Source organism: Camelina sativa, chromosome 12, assembly GCF_030686135.1.
Source record: "Camelina sativa cultivar CO46 ecotype springtype chromosome 12, ASM3068613v1".
Classification (NCBI taxonomy): Eukaryota; Viridiplantae; Streptophyta; class Magnoliopsida; order Brassicales; family Brassicaceae; genus Camelina; species Camelina sativa.
In genome coordinates, this window is record NC_141891.1 from 9,603,000 (window position 1) to 9,626,744 (window position 23,745).

The 23,745-nt window shown below is 37.2% G+C and overlaps 1 protein-coding gene, 1 long non-coding RNA gene, 1 other non-coding gene and 1 pseudogene across 3 annotated transcripts; 2 read left to right on the top strand and 2 right to left on the bottom strand.

The window, feature by feature from the left end:
* Positions 1–10,251: 10,251 nt before the first annotated feature.
* On the bottom strand, positions 10,252–10,358 carry LOC147930334 (small nucleolar RNA R71). Its single transcript, XR_015576913.1, has one exon. It is a non-coding gene; the product is annotated as a small nucleolar RNA R71 (small nucleolar RNA).
* A 1,828-nt stretch (positions 10,359–12,186) lies between these two features.
* On the top strand, positions 12,187–15,786 carry LOC109127922 (cysteine-rich receptor-like protein kinase 14). Its single transcript, XM_087476819.1, has 5 exons — positions 12,187–12,405; positions 14,772–14,910; positions 14,994–15,231; positions 15,334–15,487; positions 15,577–15,786. The coding sequence occupies exons 1-5, from the start codon at positions 12,187–12,189 to the stop codon at positions 15,784–15,786; spliced, it is 960 nt and encodes a 319-aa protein (XP_087332945.1).
* Positions 15,787–18,940: 3,154 nt separating this feature from the next.
* LOC147930335 (uncharacterized) lies at positions 18,941–20,655 on the top strand. Its single transcript, XR_015575532.1, has 3 exons — positions 18,941–19,149; positions 19,986–20,062; positions 20,156–20,655. It is a non-coding gene; the product is annotated as an uncharacterized LOC147930335 (long non-coding RNA).
* Positions 20,656–21,156: 501 nt separating this feature from the next.
* LOC147930336 (uncharacterized) lies at positions 21,157–23,745 on the bottom strand (annotated as a pseudogene).

Below are 23,745 nucleotides of genomic sequence, written 5' to 3' on the forward strand. Positions count from 1 at the left end.
TCCGAGTTTTAGATAAACAAACTAATCCTAAACTTTCCTAGATAGATAGATCATCAAACCCCTGCGATTTCCCTTGATGCCCAACGCTTGCTTTATTTATTTTACTTGCTTTTATTTACGTTTATTGCTTACTTACGACTGTGACAACCAAAAACCCCATTTTATTGAGTCCTAGCCTTACATCTCTTCTGACAGATTCTCTAAACAACAACTCTCTCTCTGTGGGATCGTTCCTTAAATACTACTACTGATTAGCTGTGCACTTGCAGTCGTTGTGTGGTCTTTTTAAGGTAAAAGAATTGAAGTGATAAAAACCACGCACATCAAGCTTTTTGGCGCCGTTGTCGGGGAAAGATTGTTGTTTACAAGAGTCTAGGAACTAGAGTAACGTCTAGGACACCTTGCTTTTTAATTTTTATTTTTGATTTTCACTTGTTTCAAGAGACCTTGAGGATGAACCTCGACGCTCTCCCAAGAGATTTTGAGAATCTCACAATCGCACAGCTCATGTTGCATTACCGAGCCACGGATGGAGACCCATCCGGTCCGTAAGCCCACTCGCTGCAAGGTTCGTGCATTGGTCACTCTCGACCAGCCGATGTACCATCTAGGCGCCCCTGTTGTCGCTCACTTACTCGACCATCTGGAGGCCGAGCACCTATGAGACCAGCTTACTGCCCATCTGACCATTCTTACACGCCGTACCACACAGACGTGCCATGCTTTGCGACGGACCAATACCTTGATCCGCAAGAAGTCATGAAAGTCGATGTCAATGAAAACTTTTTCTATGACACTCGCAAACCAATCACTTCAAGGAGCTCTCAAACTGAAAACAAGCTCATGAAGATGATGGATGAACTTATATCAAGTCAAGAGGAGGCTGATAAAGTTCTAAATGCTAAACTGGATAAGATGAGTATTGAGTTTGGAGCTAAACTCGAGATTATAACCCAGGACGTTACACGCTTGGAGGAGCAAATCGATGCCATAAACAATCAAGTTTTAAACCATATGGAGGATATATAAGATCAAGGAATTAAGATTATCAACATAGGTTACACCCATTGACACCATCGAGAGCCGCCTAGAGTGGAAAATAGAAGCCATATTCAACAAATCCGGTGAATACAATAATTGGAGTGATGATCAATTCTATCAAACTACTGATGCTGAAGAAGGATATGGAGTCTCACTTGAGTATCCAACCGATCCTAACAAATCCAAAGAGTGGACTAGAGAAGAATACTATCAAACCGATGAAGGAGATGCTTATTTTGAAGAAAATTCCAAGGAGAGCCATTATGAAGATTTGCCAAGAGAGAATGATGAGTCTTGTGATCTATCATCTGCTAAAGAAGATGGAGAAGAAGAGCTCAAAGACTTCTACTGTTGCATGACATACCAGTTCCCTAATGAAGAAATTCCCAAAAACCACAATTATCGACAATATCAACACCAAGAAGAAGCTATCTACCGAGGTAACCCTAGAACTCGACCATCTCCAACACCATATGATGTTTATGAAGATTGGGAACCTGTTCCAAGTCACCGTCCATCACGTTTTCAAAGACCTTATCCAAGGAGAGCTAGAGCCAATTTAAACCACTCCTACCGAGACCCTATCCGATTTCCCCACCAAGTCTATCAAGAAAATTTTCATGTGTCTACAAAAGAAAGAGTTGAGTAAGAAAAGATGTTAAACCTAATAAGTCAGTTAGCTGATCAACAAGATGAGACTATGAAGATGCTGCATGAGAAGCTTGACAAAATTGATTCTGATCTTTCAAGAAAAATGGATGACATTGCTGTTAAAGTTAGAAGCATAGAAAGCAAAGGTCTAAAGATGCTGCAACCATGGAGAGAAGAGTCCATTGTCTTGAAGAGGAACAAGAGAAACATCTCAAGAGTGCCCAAGATATTGTTATCAACATTAGAGAATTGGTCAATGAAGTTTCAAACTTAACAAAGGACCATGAGTCCAAGCATGGAGTTTTATTCAACAAGGATTTAAACACAAGTTTGCGTGTGCAGAAGCTTGAGAACCGAGCCTATGAAGCTGAGAGGAAGATGTTTGGTCTCGACTTTGAACAAAAACAATTTGGAGAAGTCTTATCCGAAAAGTCTACAATCACAAAGGAGAGCCACAAGTTTCTTAAGGAGATTGAGTCGGAAATAAAAGAGAAGAACCAAGACCTTGCTGCTAAGATTGAGGATCTGACCTCATGTGTTGGTGAACACAAACTAGAAGAAGGAGCTCGACCCGACGAGGAGGAAGGAGAAGAAAAGAAAACCCTATTCGAAAAAGGAAAACATTCTAATTTCCTTATAGAAAAATGAAAATTTTCTTTTACTAAACCACAAGGTAACCCTATTCATCCTCTATAAAATCTCGACAAAGGAGGAGCAACCTTAGGAGCCAAAGAGCTTGAAGTAGAAGCCGTGGGAGACAAGTTACAAGGTTCCATGAAAATCAACAGTTTCAACCCCAACTCACTCAAGCACTCTCAAGAAGAAGAAGGAGAAAACCATACAAAGGTTTGTTTTGCTATTACCACATTATATGCTCCACCACCACGAGGCCTAGAAGGTCTAGGAAAGGGAGAAGCGGAGCTGCCAACCGCAAACTGTATTGCCAAAACAAGAGAAAAAGATGACCTTAAGGAGCCACCTGATGACATCAGTGGAGAAAGAACCAAGAGAGCTTGTCTAAGGACAACCCACTCTCCTCACCCTGCTTGAGAAAGCAAGCTAACGTCGAGCCAACGACGTTACACAAGCGCTTCTTGGGAGGCAACCCATGTCTAGTAAGTTTTTATTTTTAGGATTTATTTTCTTTTAATTTTAATATTTTTGCATTTTAGTTTCAGGTTTTATAAAAAAAAACACAAAAAAATAGAAAATAGAAAAGCCAAAAAAGAAGGAAGAAGAAGGTCCATGGATTGGCAACACACCATGACTAGTGGCAAGTACCACCTACTGACCGGCCATGTTCAACATTTCCAATGCAAGCCGAAGGCAACGGATCAATCACAATCCTCATGTGATCGATGCCGAGAGTCCCCACTAACTCTACCAGCCGTAGCCAATGCCATGACCAACGTACCGTGTACCATTTCCTGCGTACCGCGTACCACCACACCGTACCAGCTGCTTATATCCGTGACCGTTCACCCGTGTACCGCGAGACAACTCCGAACCACCACCATCCTCACCACCAACCATCACCATTCTTTTACTTAGGTCTGTTTTTATTCTTTTTATTTTATCATTATTATTGATGGTTTTAGGTGTTTGTTTCAAGGAAGATGCATTTAAAGATATATCAAACACAATTCAAATGAGCTTAGCCTTGTTCATATTCGATGTCAAGCAACCAATGGAAGTACAAACGGTTAGTCACCAAACTTTCATTCCACAACCGAACTCTAGACAATTTTTGGGCAACCATTAAACGTCTAGAGTCGACACAACATTCCATCAAGGTGACATTGTTCTTAAACACTACACTTTTCATTATGATTTTTAATCCTCAACTCTTACTTTTTTCCCACCGAGTACGGTGTGATTTAAGTATGGGGGAAGGATGTTCCATCCTATACTAATGCTACTTTCTATTTTGTTGACTTGAGACATTTTTCCACTTTTTACATCAATAATTTTGACGTTTTTATCGAGTCACATTTTTTTTGTTATTGAGTCAAAACTAGTAGGGGATTATGATCTTATTCTAACGGTTTATATGATTTAGATTAACACTCTTATGACTCTTGATTATGCTTGACAACAGAACCGAAGTTTGGAAAGACTATGCGACTCAACAATCCCCCAAGTCCCTTTTCGATGGATATTCAGATGATCTAACGTTGTCTCTAACTTTTATAGGACCTAAACCGGACTTAATCATCAAGCCCTGGGAATTTGTATACATTGGACTAGATATCTACATTCAAGCTACACAAGACATTTCACTTCTTCAAAAGTATGTTCCCCTCTCTTTTCCCTTCGTAACTCTAAAAAAAAAAGAAAGACAAAAAAAAGATAAAAAAAGAATAAGGATATAGGTAGCAAAGAAGTGAGCCAAGGGATGTCGCGTAAATCCGTGCATACTTTGGATTTCATGGAAGCCTGTCCAATGTATATATAAAAAAACAAAGAGAAGAAAAAAGAGCAAAGGTTCTATAAATAAAAAATGATACCCTAGAAAATTAGGGAAAGATAGATTCCTTGGAAGTGAGAAAAGGGAGAGGAAAGGTATCATACGAAGAAAGTCTTGGCTTGAAGAGAGTCGACAAGCCTTTGATCCATTTTCCCTTGGTAAGATTTCACTTTTTATTATTGCTTTAATTTATGTAAAGAGATGACAATGGAGATTCTGGATACTCTAAAGAATTGTGGGATCAAGGAGCGTTGATGATTCTCATGGATAATTACAAATGTAAGTTCCTAATGTCAAGGCGAAGAAGATTGCAAAGACAATATCCCCAAAGTAAGTGAATTCCCATTATTTTCAAAACCTCTTTTCGACGATTTATTCTGATTATTTGCTTGAGGACAAGCAAAGTCTAAGTCCGGGGGAGTTGATAACATCATTATTTTACCCATTTATCTATAGTTTTATGCATTTAGGAAGATTTTAGTATGATTTTAAGGCTTTAATGTCTATTATCAAGTATTTTAGGTTTCAAGAAGGTTTTACAGGTTTTATACCAAAAAGGACCAAATGACAAGAAAAATACGTTTTAGAAAAGATTTAGAGCGTTAAAGTACGGGCCACTTTTGAATAACTTCCAGAAATCACGTTTTGACGTAGTTAGTGTCTATGGAAAGCTAGATGAGTCATCGTTCTTCTCGAAGTGGAATCAAGTCAATCCGTTAACTCATCAGGAAGTTATGCCCATTTTACCGAGACGTGTTATAAACCGACATAAGGAGAACCAACAAGCCAAGTGGACTTTAATGACGGCCCGATTAGCAACCATCACGTCGGCCCGGTCCGGAGGAGTCACCACGTTCTACAAGCTTCCTACGCCGTTCCTTGCCATGCACTTAATAAGAAAAGACGTTTTTACCCTTACAAAACCCTAAATCTAGACAAAACCCTATAAATACTCTTCTAAACCTAGGGTTTAGAGTGTGCCTTCACCTGCCTCCAAAGAGATCACGACCAGAGGAGCAGCCGATGTCATGAAGCTCTCTCTCATCCCTCTCTCGAAGCATTGAAGTTCACCAACTCTTTCTCTTTCTCTTGTTTGTTTTCATAAGGAGAAGCCTTTACATCTTGTAATTGATTTTAAGAAGTAATCTCTAAACTTTATTCTTACTATTTATTCTTTTATGTTTATGAATTATTTAAACCTTGCTTTGATGATTCCCTTAAACATGCTAGAGTAGTTTTCTAGTTAGGTTTAAAGTAATAATCAAAGGGGGAGATGATCTTAGTTTAGGTGGCAATTTTTAGGGTTTGTTAGATTTAATTTCTTGTTTATTCTATGCTTTAATTCTAAGTCTTTGCTTAATGCTTTAAGTTAGCCTTATGAACTAACTATGATCTAAAGTGTGTATGCTTCGCCAAAAACTTGCATGTGTGTTTGACCTAGCTTAGATGTGTGAGGAGTCATAGGAAGCACATACCCCTTACCTATGAAATCTCATGGATTAGAATCGAACATGTTTTAAATGCTTTGATCTATATGTCGTTGCCTGTGACAGTTGAGTAACGGAGTATAGAGATCTTAGACAGTTAGCTTGTGATCTATAAGTTTACGGTTCATTCGTGTTTCGTAGTCCGAGTTTTAGATAAACACACTAATCCTAAACTTTCCTCGATAGATATATCATCAAACCCCTGCGATTTCCCTTGATGCCCAACGCTTGCTTTATTTATTTTATTTGCTTTTATTTACGTTTATTGCTTACTTACGATCGTGACAACCAAAACCCCCATTTTATTGAGTCCTAGCCTTACATCTCTTCCGACAGATTCTCTAAACAACAACTCTCTCTATGGGATCGATCCTTAAATACTACTACCACTTAGCTGTGCACTTGCAGCCGTTGTGTGGTCTTTTCAAGGTAATATAATTGAAGTGATAAAACCACGCACATCACATACCGACCCAAATCGATAATTAAATCGGACTGGTCGAACCAGAAAATATTTTGTGTCAACTGACACCACCTTGGTGTCGATCGACACCCATCCCAAAAACCTAATAATTGGTTCGCGGATGTTACAATTCTCCCCCACCAATACAGATTCGTCCTTGAATCTCGAACAACCATTAGCCAAGGACTCCCGTGTAACCGTCTCCACGGCTCGCACCCCTCCGACCGATCTACGGAAGGTCATCTCTAGGCGATAGACTCATGTTCCAGGCATTATTTGCTCCCGGCTTTTGGACTTTCCTTTACTCATAGGTCTTATTCTTGAGTTTTTTATTAGCTCCTCATAAGGCCTTAGCCTGCATGCCATAACGTTGGCTCCTCATCGGGCCCGCATGCCATAATATATAAGTAAAGAAGTCCAATATTCGTCTCTTGGGTTGCCACCCTACAGTGCGCCCCCGGATCGTCATCCGAAGTCGATATACCAACCATACTCTCAAGCCACAAAGTCTCGGAATATGGCAGTACTAGGAGAACTAAAGTCCCCCAAGAGTCACGAGCAAACAATTCTAAACACGTTTGTCCTATCCCTAACCACCCGTGGCTCGCGTAAAACATCACAACGTCCTACCAACCACATATCCCCTCACTGGGCTACCTCATGACCACACAAGGATCATATACATGCCCCAAGGGCCGCCACAAAGGCCAAAAAAATGTCCTAAAAAGGACCGCCACCAAGGTCAAACAAATGTCCTAAACAAGACTGCCACAATGGCCAAACAAATGTCCTCAGCAGGACCGTCACAAAGACCACTTGTCCCGAAGGACCGTCACGAAGACCACTCGTCCCAAAAGACCGTCACGAAGACCACTTGTCCCGAAGGACCGTCACGAAGACCATACATCCCGAAGGATTGTTCAAACAGGCTACATGTCCCAAAGGACCGTCACGAAGACCACATCCCGAAGGACCGCCTAAACAGGCACCTTGGCTTAACAGCCCGCCAAAAAGGCCACACAATTGGCTAAACAGCCCGCCACAAAGGCCATACAATTGGCTAAACAACCCACCACAAAGGCCACACAATGTCTCAAAAGACCGTCACACACGGGCAAAATGACTCAAAAGTCTGCCAAAGGCCACACAATATCTCGAAAGACCGCCCCACCCGGGCACACAATGACTCAACAGTCCGCCACGAAGGCAACAAAAGCCCCTCCAAGGCTCCTAACCACTAAAAATGGACAAATTCTAAATCCCATAAAACTTTCTATTTTAAAACTTTCCACTTTTGGAAAACTTTCCACTTTTAGAAACTTCCATTTCAGAAAACTTCCCTCTTTAGCAACAGCCTCACGGAATTCCATATCCCGAACACCATCTCATATGACTACAGCTGAGACCTGGCTAGACAACCTTAAGTCGTGGTCTGCTTCTCAAACCACTTCCTAAAGCTTGCCTTCATCCTCACCTCTGGCTCCCAAGTCTGCTCCTCAACACCATCACAGTCCCATATGACTCTCCTCAAAGGACTCTTCTTCTTCCAAAGTTCTTTGATCCTCCTCTCGAGAACCCTCAGCAGTCTCGCCTCCAAAGTCATGTTAGGCTGAAGATCTTCAGGAATCTTAACCAACAACCGATCATCCTCACGGAGACACTTCCACAACATCGACACATGAAAAACTTTGTGGAACGCATGGATAACCTCAGGCAGCTCCAGCCTATATGCTACCGGTCTCACCCGCTTAATCACTCTGGACGGACCTATATACCTCGGACTCAACTTAGTCTCTGTCAATGACCTGCTCGGACCCCGTAACATGGCCATCTTGAGGTACACTATGTCTCCCATCTGAAACTCAAGATCTCTCCTCCTCTTACCATCATAACTCCTCTGACTATCATGAGCTTCCTTCATGTTCAGCTTGAGAACCTGAATCTTCTCTGAGGTTTCCTAAACAAAACTAGCACCATACATGCTCCTCTCCCCCACCTGAGTCCAGCATAACGGTGTACGACATGGCCTCCCTGATATATCATGGTTTTTAGGTGATTTTAGCCATGATATAAGTCTTATTTATAGAGTATTTTAGGTATTTTTAGAGTCTTTTGAGTCTTTATAAGATTTAGCATGGATGGAAGCAAAATTGAGCTAAATAGGAAGATTTGGAGCTTAATCAAGCATTGAGGCTGAGCTACGAAGTTGAGAGACGAATTCAGAAGGATGCATCGATCGACACAACATCAGCATCGGTCGATGCAGAGTCCACAAGGCAAATTGGAAGTTTTCCCACAAGTTTTGAAGATTTACAAAGCTGCCCCAAAGTTTTCCATATTTGCATCATTAGTCCCTGGACGTTTTTAGGAATATAAATAGGATTTTTATGGTCATTGTTTAGACCTAAGCTTTATTTTTCCCCGCAACTTTTGAGAGAAAACCCTGAGAGATTTAGCGAGCTTTTGGAGAGAAGAATCAAGACTCTTTCAGAGAGATTCAGAACTTTTTTACTTCTTCTTTTTTCTCTTTCTTAATGCAATTTATTCAGAAGATGTTTTGCTTTTCATTGATTATGTCTGAGTAGATCTGCTTGTTAGGTTTAGGGATTCTCATTAGGGATTTCATGGATTGTTAGATTGATTAATTGTTTGGATTCATTATCTTTCTTTTTCTTCACCATAGGTTGTTCTTAATGCTAGATCTTTGATTAGTCATCTGAATTTAGATCTTAGGATTATTGATTGATATGAGAATATATTGATTTTTCTGACAAAAACCTTTGGTGAGCAAAATTACTTCTTGCAAAAAGATTTGATTTAGTAATTTTGTGAACTTATCTAAACTTGATTTTATTGCTGGTTTTTAACTAGAATTTTACAAAATGATTTGGATTTTGGGGTTTTAAAACTTAGATAATATTTGCAGTGAGAACTGATTTATTTTACAATTGTATTTAGAGTTCAAGAATGGTGTTTAATTGTTGAATCCTGCTTACTTAATTAATTGATCTGATTTTCCATGATTTCCTAAAAATTTCCCTAAACCTAACGTTTAATCCTTCTGAATTTTACAACTCTTTTATTTTCTGTTTTCTTTTGCAATTTAATTAAAATATTTCTGTTTAGCATAATTAAAAGATTATTAAATCTATTGTGTGAATCTAGAGTTCTTGTGGATTCGATCCCTAAGTACTACAATTGATCTCTTAATTTTAGAGAGTAGCTCAGGATTATATTTGAGCATATAAAATTTTGGCACCGTTGCCGGGGACTCTTTTGATTCACCATTAGATTAAAATCTTTGATTTTGTCTAAATTTTTCTTTTTCTGTTTTACTCACACGCTTTTGTTTCTTTTCTCTTGTGTGTTTCAGGTACATGCCTAAGCCTAGCACCAGGAAAAATCCTACTGGTCCAGTTGTTAAGCTTACAAACCAAGAGTTAGGACAACTAGAGCGTGATAACACAAAAGCAGCCAAGTCAGTGAAGATGGCCAATACAATCATATTGAGACCTGATGCGGCTGAAGTTTTGAGGGATCAAGAGGGTCATGTGTGCAACGAACAAGGCCAAAAATTTGATGCTGGTGGACGAGTTATTCAGGAAGAACTCGTCGTCGTTGATGAGAATGCAGATGGCGTCGATCGATGCAATGCTAGCATCGATCGACGCAACCAAGATGGCATCGACCGACGCAACGTTGGCATTGATCGATGCAATGCCAGAGCCGATGCAGAGAACCTTCAGCCTAGACGGGACAACAACGGAGAGCTTGTCAAGACTCTTGCGGACTTCAACAGGATAGACTAATTCTATGAGAACCGTTTCGCAATTGTCCCTCCTCCATTCCAAAGGAATGATTTTGAGCTGAAGCCTGCCTACTTTTCTCTTGTTGGCCAGAGACCATTCCAGAACTTGCCACATGAGAAGCCTCTAGCTCACATTGAGCACTTCGAGGACATAGTTACAAGCATCAAAGCTAATGGAGTCACAGAGGAATATCTCTACTGCAAGCTCTTCCCCTACTCTCTTGCTGGAGAAGCTTCTCATTGGCCAAGGCAACTCAAACCAGGATCTCTGAAGACCTGGAATGACATCAAGGTGGCATTCCTGAACTACTTCTATAATGATGCGATGTCTGATGAGCTGAGGAATAAGCTCACCACCTTTAGACAAGGACCTGCTGAATCTTACAAAGCTGCTTGGGTAAGGTTCAAAGCATACCAAAGAGACTGTCCGCATCATGGTTCTCAGAGGTGCAGCTGATTAGTATCTTCTTCAGTGGGATTGACTGGAGATATCAGATGGCTTTGGATACTGCTAGTGATGGGAACTTCAAGACAAGGTACCCGGATGAAGCTAAACAGTTGATAGAAAGACTAGCATCAAGTAATGGCACCAAGAATGCAGACCTAGAGCGGAAAAGAGCACATGAAGGCCATGATTCAAATTTGTTTGCTGCAGTGAATGCTAAGTTGGATACAGTGCACAATCTTCTTGTGGGAAAGAAGTCTGTCCATTTTGCTGAAGATGTTGAGACTTTTGAGCCAAAGCCAGAGACTACCGAAGAAGGTGTCAACTATGTGTATGGAGCTAGGTATCAAAATCAGAGATTTGGTCAGAAGAATTCCTTCACAGGAAATCCAAACAGCAACTTCACTAGGAACTATGGTTCTTCTTCTTACCAACCCCTCTCTCCACCCAATTCAGAGAGCAAGATGGAATCAATGCTTGGACAGATTTTGGAAGGTCAGCAAAAGTTAACAGTAGACTTCAATGGGAAGATTTATTCTGTATACATGGAGCTGACTGGGAAGTTTGATGCATTAAACACTCATGTTAAGAAGCTAGAGAATCAAGTGATTCAGACTGCTGGGTCTGTTAAAAGACAAGAGGAGTTTCTTTCTAGAAGAACATAGTCGAACCCCAAGCATGCTTGTAATGCGATTTTGGTGAAGGAAGAAATCGATGATACGGTAATTGAGCCAGCATCGATCGACGCGATGCAACTGCATCGATCGATGCAACCACCATCCAGTGTCGATCGATGCATCACAAGCATCAATCGACACCCACCACAAACAGCTTCGGTTTCTATTCCTGTTCAACCATCTGATTCACAACAAGCCTATAAGCCTAAGGTCCCTTTTCCTAAGCCTAGTAGGTCCAAGCAGGAGATTGAAGAAGCTAGATGCAAAGCTATGATGGATAAGATGATGATAGAGATGCCTTTGATTGATGCAGTCAAGTTTTCTCCTGGTATTAAGTGATATGTGAAGAGAATGGTTACTAATGGTTTGAGCCCTGAGGAAGGAGCTTTGCTAACCAAGGATGTCAGCTCAATTTTGTTGAATCCGCTTCCACAGAGGAGGAAGGAGAGGAAGCAAGAAGTGGTTGTCTCTGAGAAATGAGTGCAGTGATTCAGAGTAGGATTGCAGAGAAGCTACCAGATTCTGGAAGCTTTGTACTTGATTTCTCTATATCTGTAGAACGGTTTGCTCACTCTCTTTGCGATCTTGTATCTAGTATCAACTTGATGCCACATTCTGCTGCTGTGAGACTTGGGATGACAGATTTTAAGCCGACTAAGATATCTCTTATCTTAGCTGATCGATCCAGAAGGATTCCTGAAGGTGTTTTAGAGGATATTCCGATTAAGATTGGAGATTGCATGATTCCCACTGACTTTGTGGTGCTAGAATATGACAAAGTGCCTATTGATCCTCTCATCTTAGGACGCTAATTCCTAGCTACAGCTGGTGCCATCATTGATGTGAAGAATGGACACATTACTCTGAATGTGGATGATTTGCTCATGAACTTTGAGATGGACAAGCTGAGAAGAGCTCTCACTATTGATGGTCAGACATTTTCTGTGGAAATTGCTTCTGATGATGATCCGCTAATAGTGCTTCCTGGAGACATTACTGCTAGGTATGTCAAGGAGTTGGAGATTGTTGAGAAAGTGAGTAAGCAAGCTGTTGAGCTTGAAGATTGGACTGGAGATCATCTAATCAGTACTAGAGATCATGATGAGGTTCTGATGCATGACAAGTCGCTGGTAGATGACTTTTTGTAATGGAAACGCGGATTTCAGAGGAAAGCTGCAGAATCGTTGAAGAAACACGAGTTGCAGACCTAGCATCGATCGATGCAGCTGTTGCATCGATCAACACACCTTTCAGAGTCGGCTCGGACTTGTCCAAAACTGAAGATTCTCGAGTTGATTCCTTAGCTGCAAGTCCTAGACAAGTTGTAAAGCTGAAATATCACCATTCCACAGTCCAGAACCCACAGGTAAGACCAAGGTATGCATCTCCTTCTCCCAAACCTTCTCCTATAATCAATAAGAATTTCAAAGGTACAAAAACTGTTTTGTAGTTAACAGAGCCACGAGATTATCGTAGAGCGCTTGTTTCTTCTGTTGATGATTTTGCAGGAAATAAAAGAAGCAAACCCGTCCCTAAATCCCGCCCTGGTCATGTTCCTCACATCCTTGGCAAACCTCATGCACCTACTGCCTACACACCACCTTGGATGAAGAGGTCATTCTCTCAAAAGCATTCACTGCCATGTTCTGATCCACCAGATGCCTGAGATCCGACACAGTCAAGCTAATGACTGAAAACAAGCGCTTAGTGGGAGGTAACCCACTGGTAGGTATTTCTTTTTCCTTTTTCTTTCGAATTATTTTTTTTTTAATTTATTCGCCAATCTCTTACTTGATATCACTGGGGACAGTGTTGTTTAAGTCTGGGGGAGGTAGTTACTAACTACGTTTTTGTTTTTCAGAGTCAGTCGAAAAAAAATAAAAATAAAAGGTTTTATTGAGTCAAAATTTTGTTGGAAACTATGATTTTTCTTTTTAGTGTACTGCCTTGGTTGTTTAATACTGCAGATTGAATCCACAAATCCGACAAATGAAAAATCCAATGGCTGACCAGTGAATAAGAGACATCCGAATTTCCAACATAATCTATAAAAGCTTGAGGTAATTTATGTACTTTTCTTTTTACCTCATCATGGAGATTGATGTTCATAGAGCTTGACTCCTTGTTCATACCTGACAAGTAAGGTTACAAAAGAAAATGGTACTCCTCTCCCTTATTCAAGTTAAAAAAAAAAAAAAAAAAAAAAAAATCCTGAGAGCTTTGTAAAAAAAAAAAAAAAAAAAAAGAGAATAAAATATGAGATGATTTTGATCAGTTTAGAGAGGTAGATAAATTACCTATAACCTCATTATTCTACTCTTGAGTCAAATGATCATACAAAGCTTGGAAGCGAGGGGTAGGTAAATTACCGATGACCCCATTATTCGCCTACAACTTTGAGAAAAAATAAAATAAAACAAAGCAGAGCTCTAAGGAAGCTAAAATAGAATAAGTCTGGGGGAGAGAAAGAATACCACATTGGTAAAAGATATATCTTGCTTGTTATGGTATTGTACGGGAATGAGTCTAGAAGGTTCTTGATATTGATCAAATTGATGAGACCCTCCGATGAAGGCTTAATAGAGGAAGTAGTGAAATTTGGTTTGAATTTGGGATGCTATGAATGTCAACGGAGAAGTACATGGTGGTTCGATTTGGATTTATCTGCTAAGCATGTGGATTAAGGTTTGGATGATCATGGCATTACTTTAAAAAGAAAATGAGTTCCTGCATTTTCAAACCTTTTTCACAGGTCTAAGTTTATGTTTTGCTTGAGGACAAGCAAAGGCTAAGTCTGGGGGAGTTGATATATCATGGTTTTTAGGTGTTTTTAGCCATGATATAAGTCTTATTTATAGAGTATTTTTGGTATTTTTAGAGTCTTTTGAGTCTTTATAGGATTTAGCATGGATGGAAGCATAATTGAGCTAAATAGGAAGATTTGAAGCTTAATCAAGCATTGAGGCTGAGCTACGAAGTTGAGAGACGAATTCAGAAGGATGCATCGATCGACACAACGTCAGCATCGGTCGATGCAGAGTCCACAAGGCAAATTGGAAGTTTTCCCACAAGTTTTGAAGATTTACAAAGCTGCCCCAAAGTTTTCCATATTTCCATCATTAGTCCCTGGACGTTTTTAGGAATATAAGTAGGATTTTTATGGTCATGTTTAGACCTAAGCTTTATTTTTCCCCGCAACTTTTAAGAGAAAACTCTGAGAGACTTAGAGAGCTTTTGGAGAGAAGAATCAAGACTCCTTCATAGAGATTCAGAACTCCTTTACTTCTTCTTTATTCTCTTTCTTAATGCAATTTGTTCAGAAGATGTTTTGGTTTTCAATAATTATGTCTGAGTAGATCATCTTGTTAGGTTTAGGGTTTCTCATTAGGGATTTCATGGATTGTTAGATTGATTAATTGTTTGGATTCATTATCTTTCTTGTTGTTCACCATAGGTTGTTCTTAATGCTAGATCTTTGATTAGTCATCTGGATTTAGATCTTAGGATTATTGATTGATATGAGAATATAATTGATTTTCCTGACAAAAACCTTTGGTGAGCAAAATTATTTCTTGCAAAGAGATTTGATTTAGTAATTTCGTGAACTTATCTAAACTTGATTTTATTGCTGGTTTTTAACTTGAATTTTACAAAGAGATTTGGATTTTGGGGTTTTAAAACTTAGATAATATTTGCAGTGAGAACTGATTTATTTTACAATTGTGTTTAGAGTTCAAGAATGAGGTTGTTCTTGTCGCAAAACTTCAACACAGGAATCTTGTTAGGCTTCTTGGTTTTTGTTTAGAAGGAGAAGAAAAGATACTTGTTTACCAGTTTGTTCCCAACAAAAGCCTCGATTACTTCCTCTTTGGTATGTGGAATTATCATAGGAGTCTATCTGATATTCTCTGATTAAAATGTATAAGTAGCTAATGACTACTTCTGTATGTACAGACCCTACAAAGAAGGGGCAGTTAGACTGGACAAAAAGGTTAAACATCATTGGGGCAATCACTCAAGGAATTCTATATCTTCATCAAGATTCACGGCTCACAATCATACACCGTGATCTCAAAGCTAGTACCATTCTTTTAGATGAAAATATGAACCCTAAGATTGCTGATTTTGGCATGGCAAGGATCTTTGGGATGGACCAAACTAGAGCTAGCACAAGCAGAATAGCTGGAACTTAGTAATATACTTTTAGCTTTGATGGCTTATATACATGACCTAAATTTTAAAGAATCATTTCCTCTCGGAGGTACGCATTATTTATTATGCTTTACTCTTGCAGCGGTTACATGTCACCAGAATATGTGATGCATGGCCAATTCTCAATGAAATCTGATGTCTATAGCTTTGGAGTCTTAGTTCTTGAGATTATATGCGGCAGGAAGAATAGTAGCTTCCACAGTTCACGCACTACGGTTGAGAATATTGTCACATATGTAAGTGCCAAAGAAGAACTTAGAGTAGGATCTTATCTAACTGGTGTTATAATTGTAAGCTCGTGAATGATGATTAAATTGTGTTACAGGCTTGGAGGTTGTGGGAAAATGTGACACCATTAGAGCTCGTAGATCCAACCATTTCAGAGAATTGTCAAACCGAAGAAGTGACAAGATGCATCCACATCGTTCTCCTGTGTGTTCAAGATGTTCCCACAGATCGTCCCAGCTTGTCGACAATCAACCTAATGCTCACTAGACTTTTGACTCTCGTCTTACGACCGTATATGCAGGTTTAGGGTCCAGTCATGTTATCAGTTTGAAGAATTCAACATTAGGAATTGACAGAGAAGCAATAATTGTTGTTTAAATAACCAACACAAAAGTACAATCTCAATCCTCTGTTTTATCCTCATAAATTTCGGTGTTGCTTCAGTTTCACTTTCAGCACAACTATGCATGAACACTAGTACATACTTCCAGAATGAACAGTATCTACGATGCAAATCGTCATATCATCCTATCTTCACTTCCTTCAAATGTCATGGTTCAATTTGATTATGAATTTTTAAGATAGTGAGACTTTACTCAAATTTGATAGTACATTTAGCTACTATAAAAAGAGAAAAAGGTTTTTTAATAATCCATTACTTTTTTGAAGGATTTAATATTCAGGGAGGGTGCTTTGAATACTGTAAAGGAAAAGGAAAAGAAGAAAAAAAAAATCTTTCATGTTATTGAAGTAAAAAGTATCGAGGTTTACGTTTTAATATTGAGAAATACCTTAAAATAGAACTAAACCAAGTTTTATGGACAATTATAGCACACATTTCACAAATTTCCAAAAAAACACTATTTAACACATTAAAATATGGGATATTTCCACCGACACCCACTTTCTCACAAACAAATACCACCAAAACCCACTTTCCACTCTCTCTATACTTTCTACCTGTAAAATTACATCTTACACCCTCTAACTAACTAACCTTCTCTTTCTACTTTTTCTTTTTATTTCCTTCTCATCTCTCTCTCTAACTTTTCTCTTTCTTTTTTAATATTTTTTTTCTTTAACATTACTAAATTTTAAGTTTAGTAACTTTAGTTGGTGATAAACATACTAAATTTTAAGTTTAGTAACTTTAGTTGTTGACAAAAAAAAAAGTTAAGCAACTTGTAAATAAATATTTTTTCCACCTTTCAATATTTCTTCTTTCCACAAAAAAAAAATTCATGAATCTAATCTAAATCAAATACAATTGAATTGGTGTTCATAGTCAAATCAACAATTTCTAAGTTCAAACTAAATTAATTAAATAATTTAGAAATTAATGAATTTATTTAACTAAAATTTCAATATGAAATATATTGTTTGTCCACATACTTTAAGCTTAAATTAGATGCATGATGGATTAACAAAATATTGCATTCATAAATAAATTTCATGCAACAAACTTTTTTTCTTTCCCTAAACTATGGTGATGTTTGAACATGCAACAAACTTGTCAATAAATTTCATCTGGATTGCTTGTCCACGTGGTCAGAGTTTGGTGGATAGGCTTAGAGATTAATAATGACCATGTTTATTGTGTAGTATGCTTCTAGTGATACTTCTAAGTTCTAATATCTCTACTTCTAGCTTAAAAATAGTACAAAAATATTTGGCTAAAAGACATCTAACTGTCACTACTATGGTGATGTTTGAACATGCAACAAACTTGTCAATAAATTTCATCTGGATTGCTTGTCCACGTGGTCAGAGTTTGATGGATAGGCTTTGAGATTAATAACGACCATGTTTATTGTGTAGTATGCTTCTAGTGACACTTCTAAGTTCTAATATACCTACTTCTAGCTGAAAATAGTACAAAAACATTTAGCTAAAAGAAATCTATGTGGCTAATTTATCTTGGACAAATTTCTGCTCATGTAAAGAATGAGCAAGATATTATAAGATAAGTATCCATAACTACTAATCCACATGATTGATATTCAATGTTCTAAATAAATCAATGTTGTTAATTTTTATTTTGTTTATTAACCACTTATGAGTGTATATGTTTCTCGACCAACACAAAACATGAAGCAAGGAGCTCATGGTGTTTATGGATTTAACTGTGTGGATATTGTATGATGATTCTTTGGTCTGTCTACATTGGTATCCACAAAAAAATATCTACATGATCATATCCATAGCCACCATTCAACTGTTATTCTTCAGCTTTAAAACTCGTTTGACTCTAAATAAATGATTGATGTTTGTCCATTGAGATATAATGGGTTTCTTTTCAAGTGCATCAAGTTCACACAGAACTTTTGTTTAAGTATCTGCATGTTTTGGATGGGCTTGAATGAAAATCATGAATCTTAATGTCTAGATATGCTTTGTAAATCTATGGAGACCTATCCATAGTTTTTCTATCCACTAAACTTTGTTTATTTTTTTTAAAAGTGAATAGTTTTGGTTTTGGGTTCAAGGGTTTATGTTCTAGGATTTAAAATTTAGAATTAAAGTGTTTTTTACTTATTTGGTCTATGTTGTGTTATGGATAATATGCTATAGATAAAGATCTAACCAAATTTATGTATGAATAAACACAAGTAACTATCTATTAACAATACTGCAATTGATTATCCACTTATCATTGAACAAATGTTCAACGACAAATGGATACTGTATAATCTAAAAATTCATAAAAAATATAGCAATATGTATCTTAAAATGTAGAAAATATATAATCATAACATATTTTATATAAATAAATAGACAATTTGTTTTATGATAACCATTTAAAGTGTTAACAACAACAAAAAAAAAAGAGAAAAAGAGAGAAAAGAAGGAGAAAAAGAGGAGAGGGGCAAAAATGTAATAGGAATATGGCCACATAAGGCAAAAACTTGAGAAAGTATAGCATGAGTGGAAAGTGGGTTTTGGTGGAAGAACTCACCCCCAAAGTGGGTTTTGATGTCATTTTCCCTTAAAATATTTAAAATTAATTTTTAGAATTTGATTTTTTATGTTTGGGTTCTCAATTTCACATTTAGGATATAGTTTTGAGGAGTATTGTTTAGTATTTTGAATTTAGGATTTAATTTTAGAAGATTAATTAGTGTTATTTTTGGAATTTTAAAGATGTTGTGCTAAGTTTGGAACAAAAACATATTTTGGTGTTATTTTTGAGAATCTTCCTGGAAAAGCTAAAGATTCGATACATAAGTTTAAGGAAAGGAACACCTTTATCAGTTTGACGAAATCAAACATTTTGAAATTGGTTGATCGCTTTTAATAACAAAACCATTAGAGCTTGTTTATCGGCAGGTTGTTAATGGGGTTTTAAGGGAAAAGAGATAAAAAAATAAATCAGAAAATGGGAAAAAATTGAAGAGCTCCTCTTATATAGTAACCTCAATTTCACATAAGAGACTGTGACGTGTCGCTAAATCGTTGGCTCCGTTTAATCCAGAGCAATTTTTTTGGCCCGATTGTGTTTTTTTTCTTCCTCTCCCTCTCTCTCTCTCTTTGTCGCGAATCTCTCAATCGGATGAGATGGGATCAGTTGGAATCGTAGGAGATTGGAATCAGAGGAGGAGATTGAATCGGTTCTCAATTGCTTATAGTCCGATGACTTCAGATGGATTCTTTCTCATTAGCGCAAGCAAAGGTATGATCTTTGATATGGATGATTCTAAGTCTTTGATCGATTTGTATTTATAAATCTATGATCTTTATATGTAACTGCGGCTATTTTGGATTATGAATATTATGATTTGCATAGCGGATGTGCTTTGAAGAATTGTTTTGGCTGCCTCTTGTTATTTATCATCTGTTTTGATTTTCTTGACTGATCTAATGGGGAAATTAGGATTGAAGAGTTGTCTACATTGTTGTAAAACTCTAGCGGAGTCGTCTTCTGAAATTTTGGATATTTAGATTGTCCAAGTAGAACCAATCCATAAGAATCATCATGCCCTTATATTATAATTTCTTGTTTACCAAAAAGATTCTAGTGATTATCGTTTTTGTAGGTGTTGAGCTGAAACAGTCATTTGCATTTACTCAAAATGTTGTTCCTTTTAAGAGCTATCAAGATTCCTACAGGGCACGGACACTTTCTACTTAATTTAGTTCCAGACTGCATCAGAGCTATCTCCTTGTCTAGTGCCACTTTCGCTTCCTTCATCAACATTTCTTGTCTCTGCAATTCAACAATATCTTGTTCACACTTCCTTCTTTTGTTGTCATTCTCTGTGATCTTTTCCTCAACAGCTTTTAACTATTCCAATCTTTTTGGTGGGTAAAAACTAAAAAAGTATCTGTATTTTGGTGGCTTTAAGAGTCACATTAGTTTCGTTACTCATCTAACCCTCTTTACTCATCTCTGGTTTCTCCCTCCTTCACCCGGGGATAGAAAGATGAAAGTTTTCATTTTTGTTACTTCTCTCTGTATTTTCCTGAAGTTTTGTGAGTTCAGTGTTTAATTCGGCCTTGTTGTTGCAGAGAATTTTCTAAAAATGGCACCAAATCCCAAGATTAAGAAAGCTTGTGTTGCCATGAAGCTTTTGGGAATACAAGAGGTTAAAGATATGGCTGCTCTTACTTTTTTGTATAGTTCTGTTTGCAATCATGTTTAGAAACAAACTTAGAATTGGTTTACATCGATGTATCAGGTCAGTTTTGAAATTTGATGAGCTTGGTTTGGAGATAGCGTGAATTGCTTACCCTGCAGCACTTGCTTTAACAGCTGATCCTATCGCATCTCTAGTTGACACAGCCTTCATTGGCCAAATTCGTAACAACAACAAGTCTTTCAACAAAAAAAATTGAAATTATTGGTTTAAATATTTGGTTCTTCTTATAACTTATGATGAATTCAGGTCATGTGGAGCTTGTTGCAGTTGGAGTTTCTATAGCTTTGTTCAACCAAGTTTCAAGAATCGCAATTTTCCCACTCGTTATTTTCCCACTTGTGTGAAGAGAAGAAGTTGAGAGAGACATGGCCGCTCTGTTTGTGGATTATTGAGAATGCTTAACCAGAATCAACAACTTTAGTTTTTTTTCTTTTTTCTTTTACAATATGTTGTAAATGTTTTGTAAATGTTATGTAGTAGAATACTAAATTACATTGATTTTTTCTTCATATAAATGTAATCCTTGATATTCTATACCATTTCTATTCTATTTAAAAATTTTAAATTTTAAAAAACAATATTTTCAAAAATAAGAGATCCAAAATAAGAACCTACCAATAAAAAAGAAAATTTTATCTAAGAGATCATGGGTTCTTATATTCCAAACAGTACACAATTAATTCATAAAAAATTTAAGAACTCCCCTTCTAACAACCCACCACTAAATATGCCCTTAGAAGCTATAATTGGCTGTTTAAATAATCTAAGGCAAAGCTATATTCTTTCAAGGAACAATGAAGCAGAAAATTATATTCTCAATCCTCTGTTTTGGCCTCATAAGCCTCCGTGTTGCTTCAGAGATAGCACAAACTATCAATGATGTACCATTACAGACAGAGCCAGCCATATGTTTTGTATGGCTACAAGCGAACTGAAGAAAAAGGCTGATTTGCACATATTTAAACTAAAATTTTTTTTTTTGATCAAACTAAATAATAAATCTGGATAATTTTAACAAAAGCACAAAAAGTTCTAAAGCATCACAGATCAATATTTTTTTTTCGTGTGAAAATGATTCTCCTTCCATTTTTACATGCAAACTCATCCATCAAGGTTTCATAGTCAAGTTTGCTGCCAAACTCCTTTCAATGGACATCATCGCTAATCTATTCAGTCTATCTTGTGACATAGTCGACCTTAAATAAGATTTAATGAGCTTCAACTTTGAAAAACTTCTTTCCGCAGAAGCAACAGAAACGGGAATCGTCATCATTATGCGATATGTAGTCCATGTATTGGGATAACAACTTTCCATCTGTTTAAGAAAATCCAAAACCTCAACAACCTTTTTAATATCTTTAGGTAAAGATCCTTTTAAAAGCTTCAGCTCTAAAAATAGATCATTACCATCAATATCATAATGAGTGTCATGCTTCAAGAAAACTTCAAGGTTAGCACAAGAAGCCTTCAACTTATCATCATCCAGTAACTTCAGCTTCTTTAAGTCAAATAAAAATCCAAAAGTCTTTTCATAACTTTGAAGCTGATCAAACCTTGTTTCAAAAGAAACCAAACCTTGATCAACGATTTTGATGAAGTAATTGATTCTGAAATCTTCTTCTGGTGTCAATATCACATTTTCCCCAACTTTTTCAGGCTCTCATCATGATACCTTTTCTTTTTGCTCAAACACTTTACCTTCACCGAAAATACAGGATCAATATTCATATCAATGGCAATCCGTTTAGCTTCTATTTTTGCTGCTTGAAACCCTGTATCTCTATAGTTTCTAAAAAACAAATAAGACCTTTCAGCTGAGCAATAGCAATATCAATATCCATATCTTCTGACGGGAGGAGCTTGCTTACCTTGTTAACAACAAACAAGAGTTCATACCAAATAATCATCCCAAACAAAAACTCAAAACTCCCAATTCCATGGGTTTCGCTCATTGCAAGAGACTCTGCCTCGCTTCTTGTTTTCGGATTATCACTATTTTCGGCCAAGTGAAACAAAGCATCTCGAATATGTGGAGCTTGAAATCTAACTGCTTTAACGCTTATAACACGACTCTCCCAGCGAGTTTGTGATAATGGTTTAACCGTAATACCATTCCCAATTTCTCTGAAAACTTCACAATTATTTGTTGAAGAGGCAAACAAACAATAAATTCGCTGAATAATTCCAAAAATGATACCGCCATTTTAGACGAAGAAGCTATATCTGAAAGTGCAAGATTTAAACTGTGGCAACCACATGGCGTGTAAACAGCTCTTGGATTGATTTCAAGCAATCTCTTCTGTACTCCTTTATGTTTCCCTTTCATGTTTGACCCGTTATCGTAACCTTGTCCTCTAACATCATCAATATTCAACCCAAGATCAAGTAATACCATTTGTAGAGTCTCAAAAATTCCTTCTCCGGTTTTGTCTTTAACTTCTATAAATGTCAAAAAAATTCTTCAATCTTTGGAGAAGGCTCAGAAATATCCACACATCGGATAATTAGCGACATCTGGTCTCTGTTACTTATATATGGAGTAGTATCAAGAATAACAGAAAAATACTTTGCATAATGAATCTTCTTTATAATCATTTGCCTGATTTCATCCCCAAGCATCTCTATCAACTCATTCTGAATTTGGTGACTCATATAATGATTACAAATTTCATGGTCTTCAACTCGTCTAATATGATCTTTCATCACAAGATCAAAATCTGCAACCGACTCAATCATGCCCAAAAAATTTCCATTACCATCCACCCAAACTTTGTCATTTCTTCCACGAAACGCTAAATTATTTTTGGCAAGACCTTTTATCATTGCAATTATCCTCAACAACACATCTCTCCAATGTGCTTTCTCTTTGTTGATCGCATCCTGCATATACTTATCAATAGTGTTATCCCTCTTTAGTCGTACTTCTAACTCCATCCAATTAGACATACATATGATATGTTTATGACTTTTTTCATGTTCCTTGAGCATTTGTGAAATATTTCTCCAATCACTATATCCAACATTTGCTAACTGATTAGCATTTTTGTCATGTGTAAATAACTTCAACAAAAACAAAAGATCTTATCTTTTATTTTTGAGTAAACTAACCATCGCCTATCTTGCTTCTCTCCATTCATTATTTCTCTTGTATAATATGAATGACAGAAACATCTTCCAATACGATCTCTTGGAAAATGATAATCAGTTGGAAGTCATGTCACTGGACCTTTTTCAACCAAAAAATCTCTCAGCTTATTATCAACTTTTTCCCAATTTCCAGGATCACTAACATTCCCAGAGATTTGATATTCCGTAAAATCATCAGCTTTCTCATCTTCATTCTCATTCTCTTTCCTATTCTCACTATCATTCATATTCTCTTCACAGTGATGCTCATCTCTGACTACATGTTCACCAATATTTCTATCTTGGACATTTTCAGGCACAACATCCTCATCACTGTTGTTTTTGTTGATCTCCTCTGAATTCTCATCAGTTTTAGAAGTTTTAGTTCGTTTAACATACCTTAACATCGAATTTTCTTGAGACTTTGTTAGTGTTTCTTGTCTCTTCTTTTCTCTTATTTTTTGAGCACCACCTTTCTCACTTCTTATTCCTTTAGAAGACAT

What these genes read in the sequence shown, in the direction of transcription:
- LOC109127922 (XM_087476819.1), top strand. Translation starts at nt 12,187, where the DNA reads ATGGAAACGCGGATTTCAGAGGAAAGCTGCAGAATCGTTGAAGAAACA. An exon ending in AGCAGAATAGCTGGAACTTA is followed by an intron (nt 15,232 to 15,333) that starts GTAATATACTTT and finishes TTACTCTTGCAG; the next exon opens with CGGTTACATGTCACCAGAAT. An exon ending in TTGAGAATATTGTCACATAT is followed by an intron (nt 15,488 to 15,576) that starts GTAAGTGCCAAA and finishes ATTGTGTTACAG; the next exon opens with GCTTGGAGGTTGTGGGAAAA.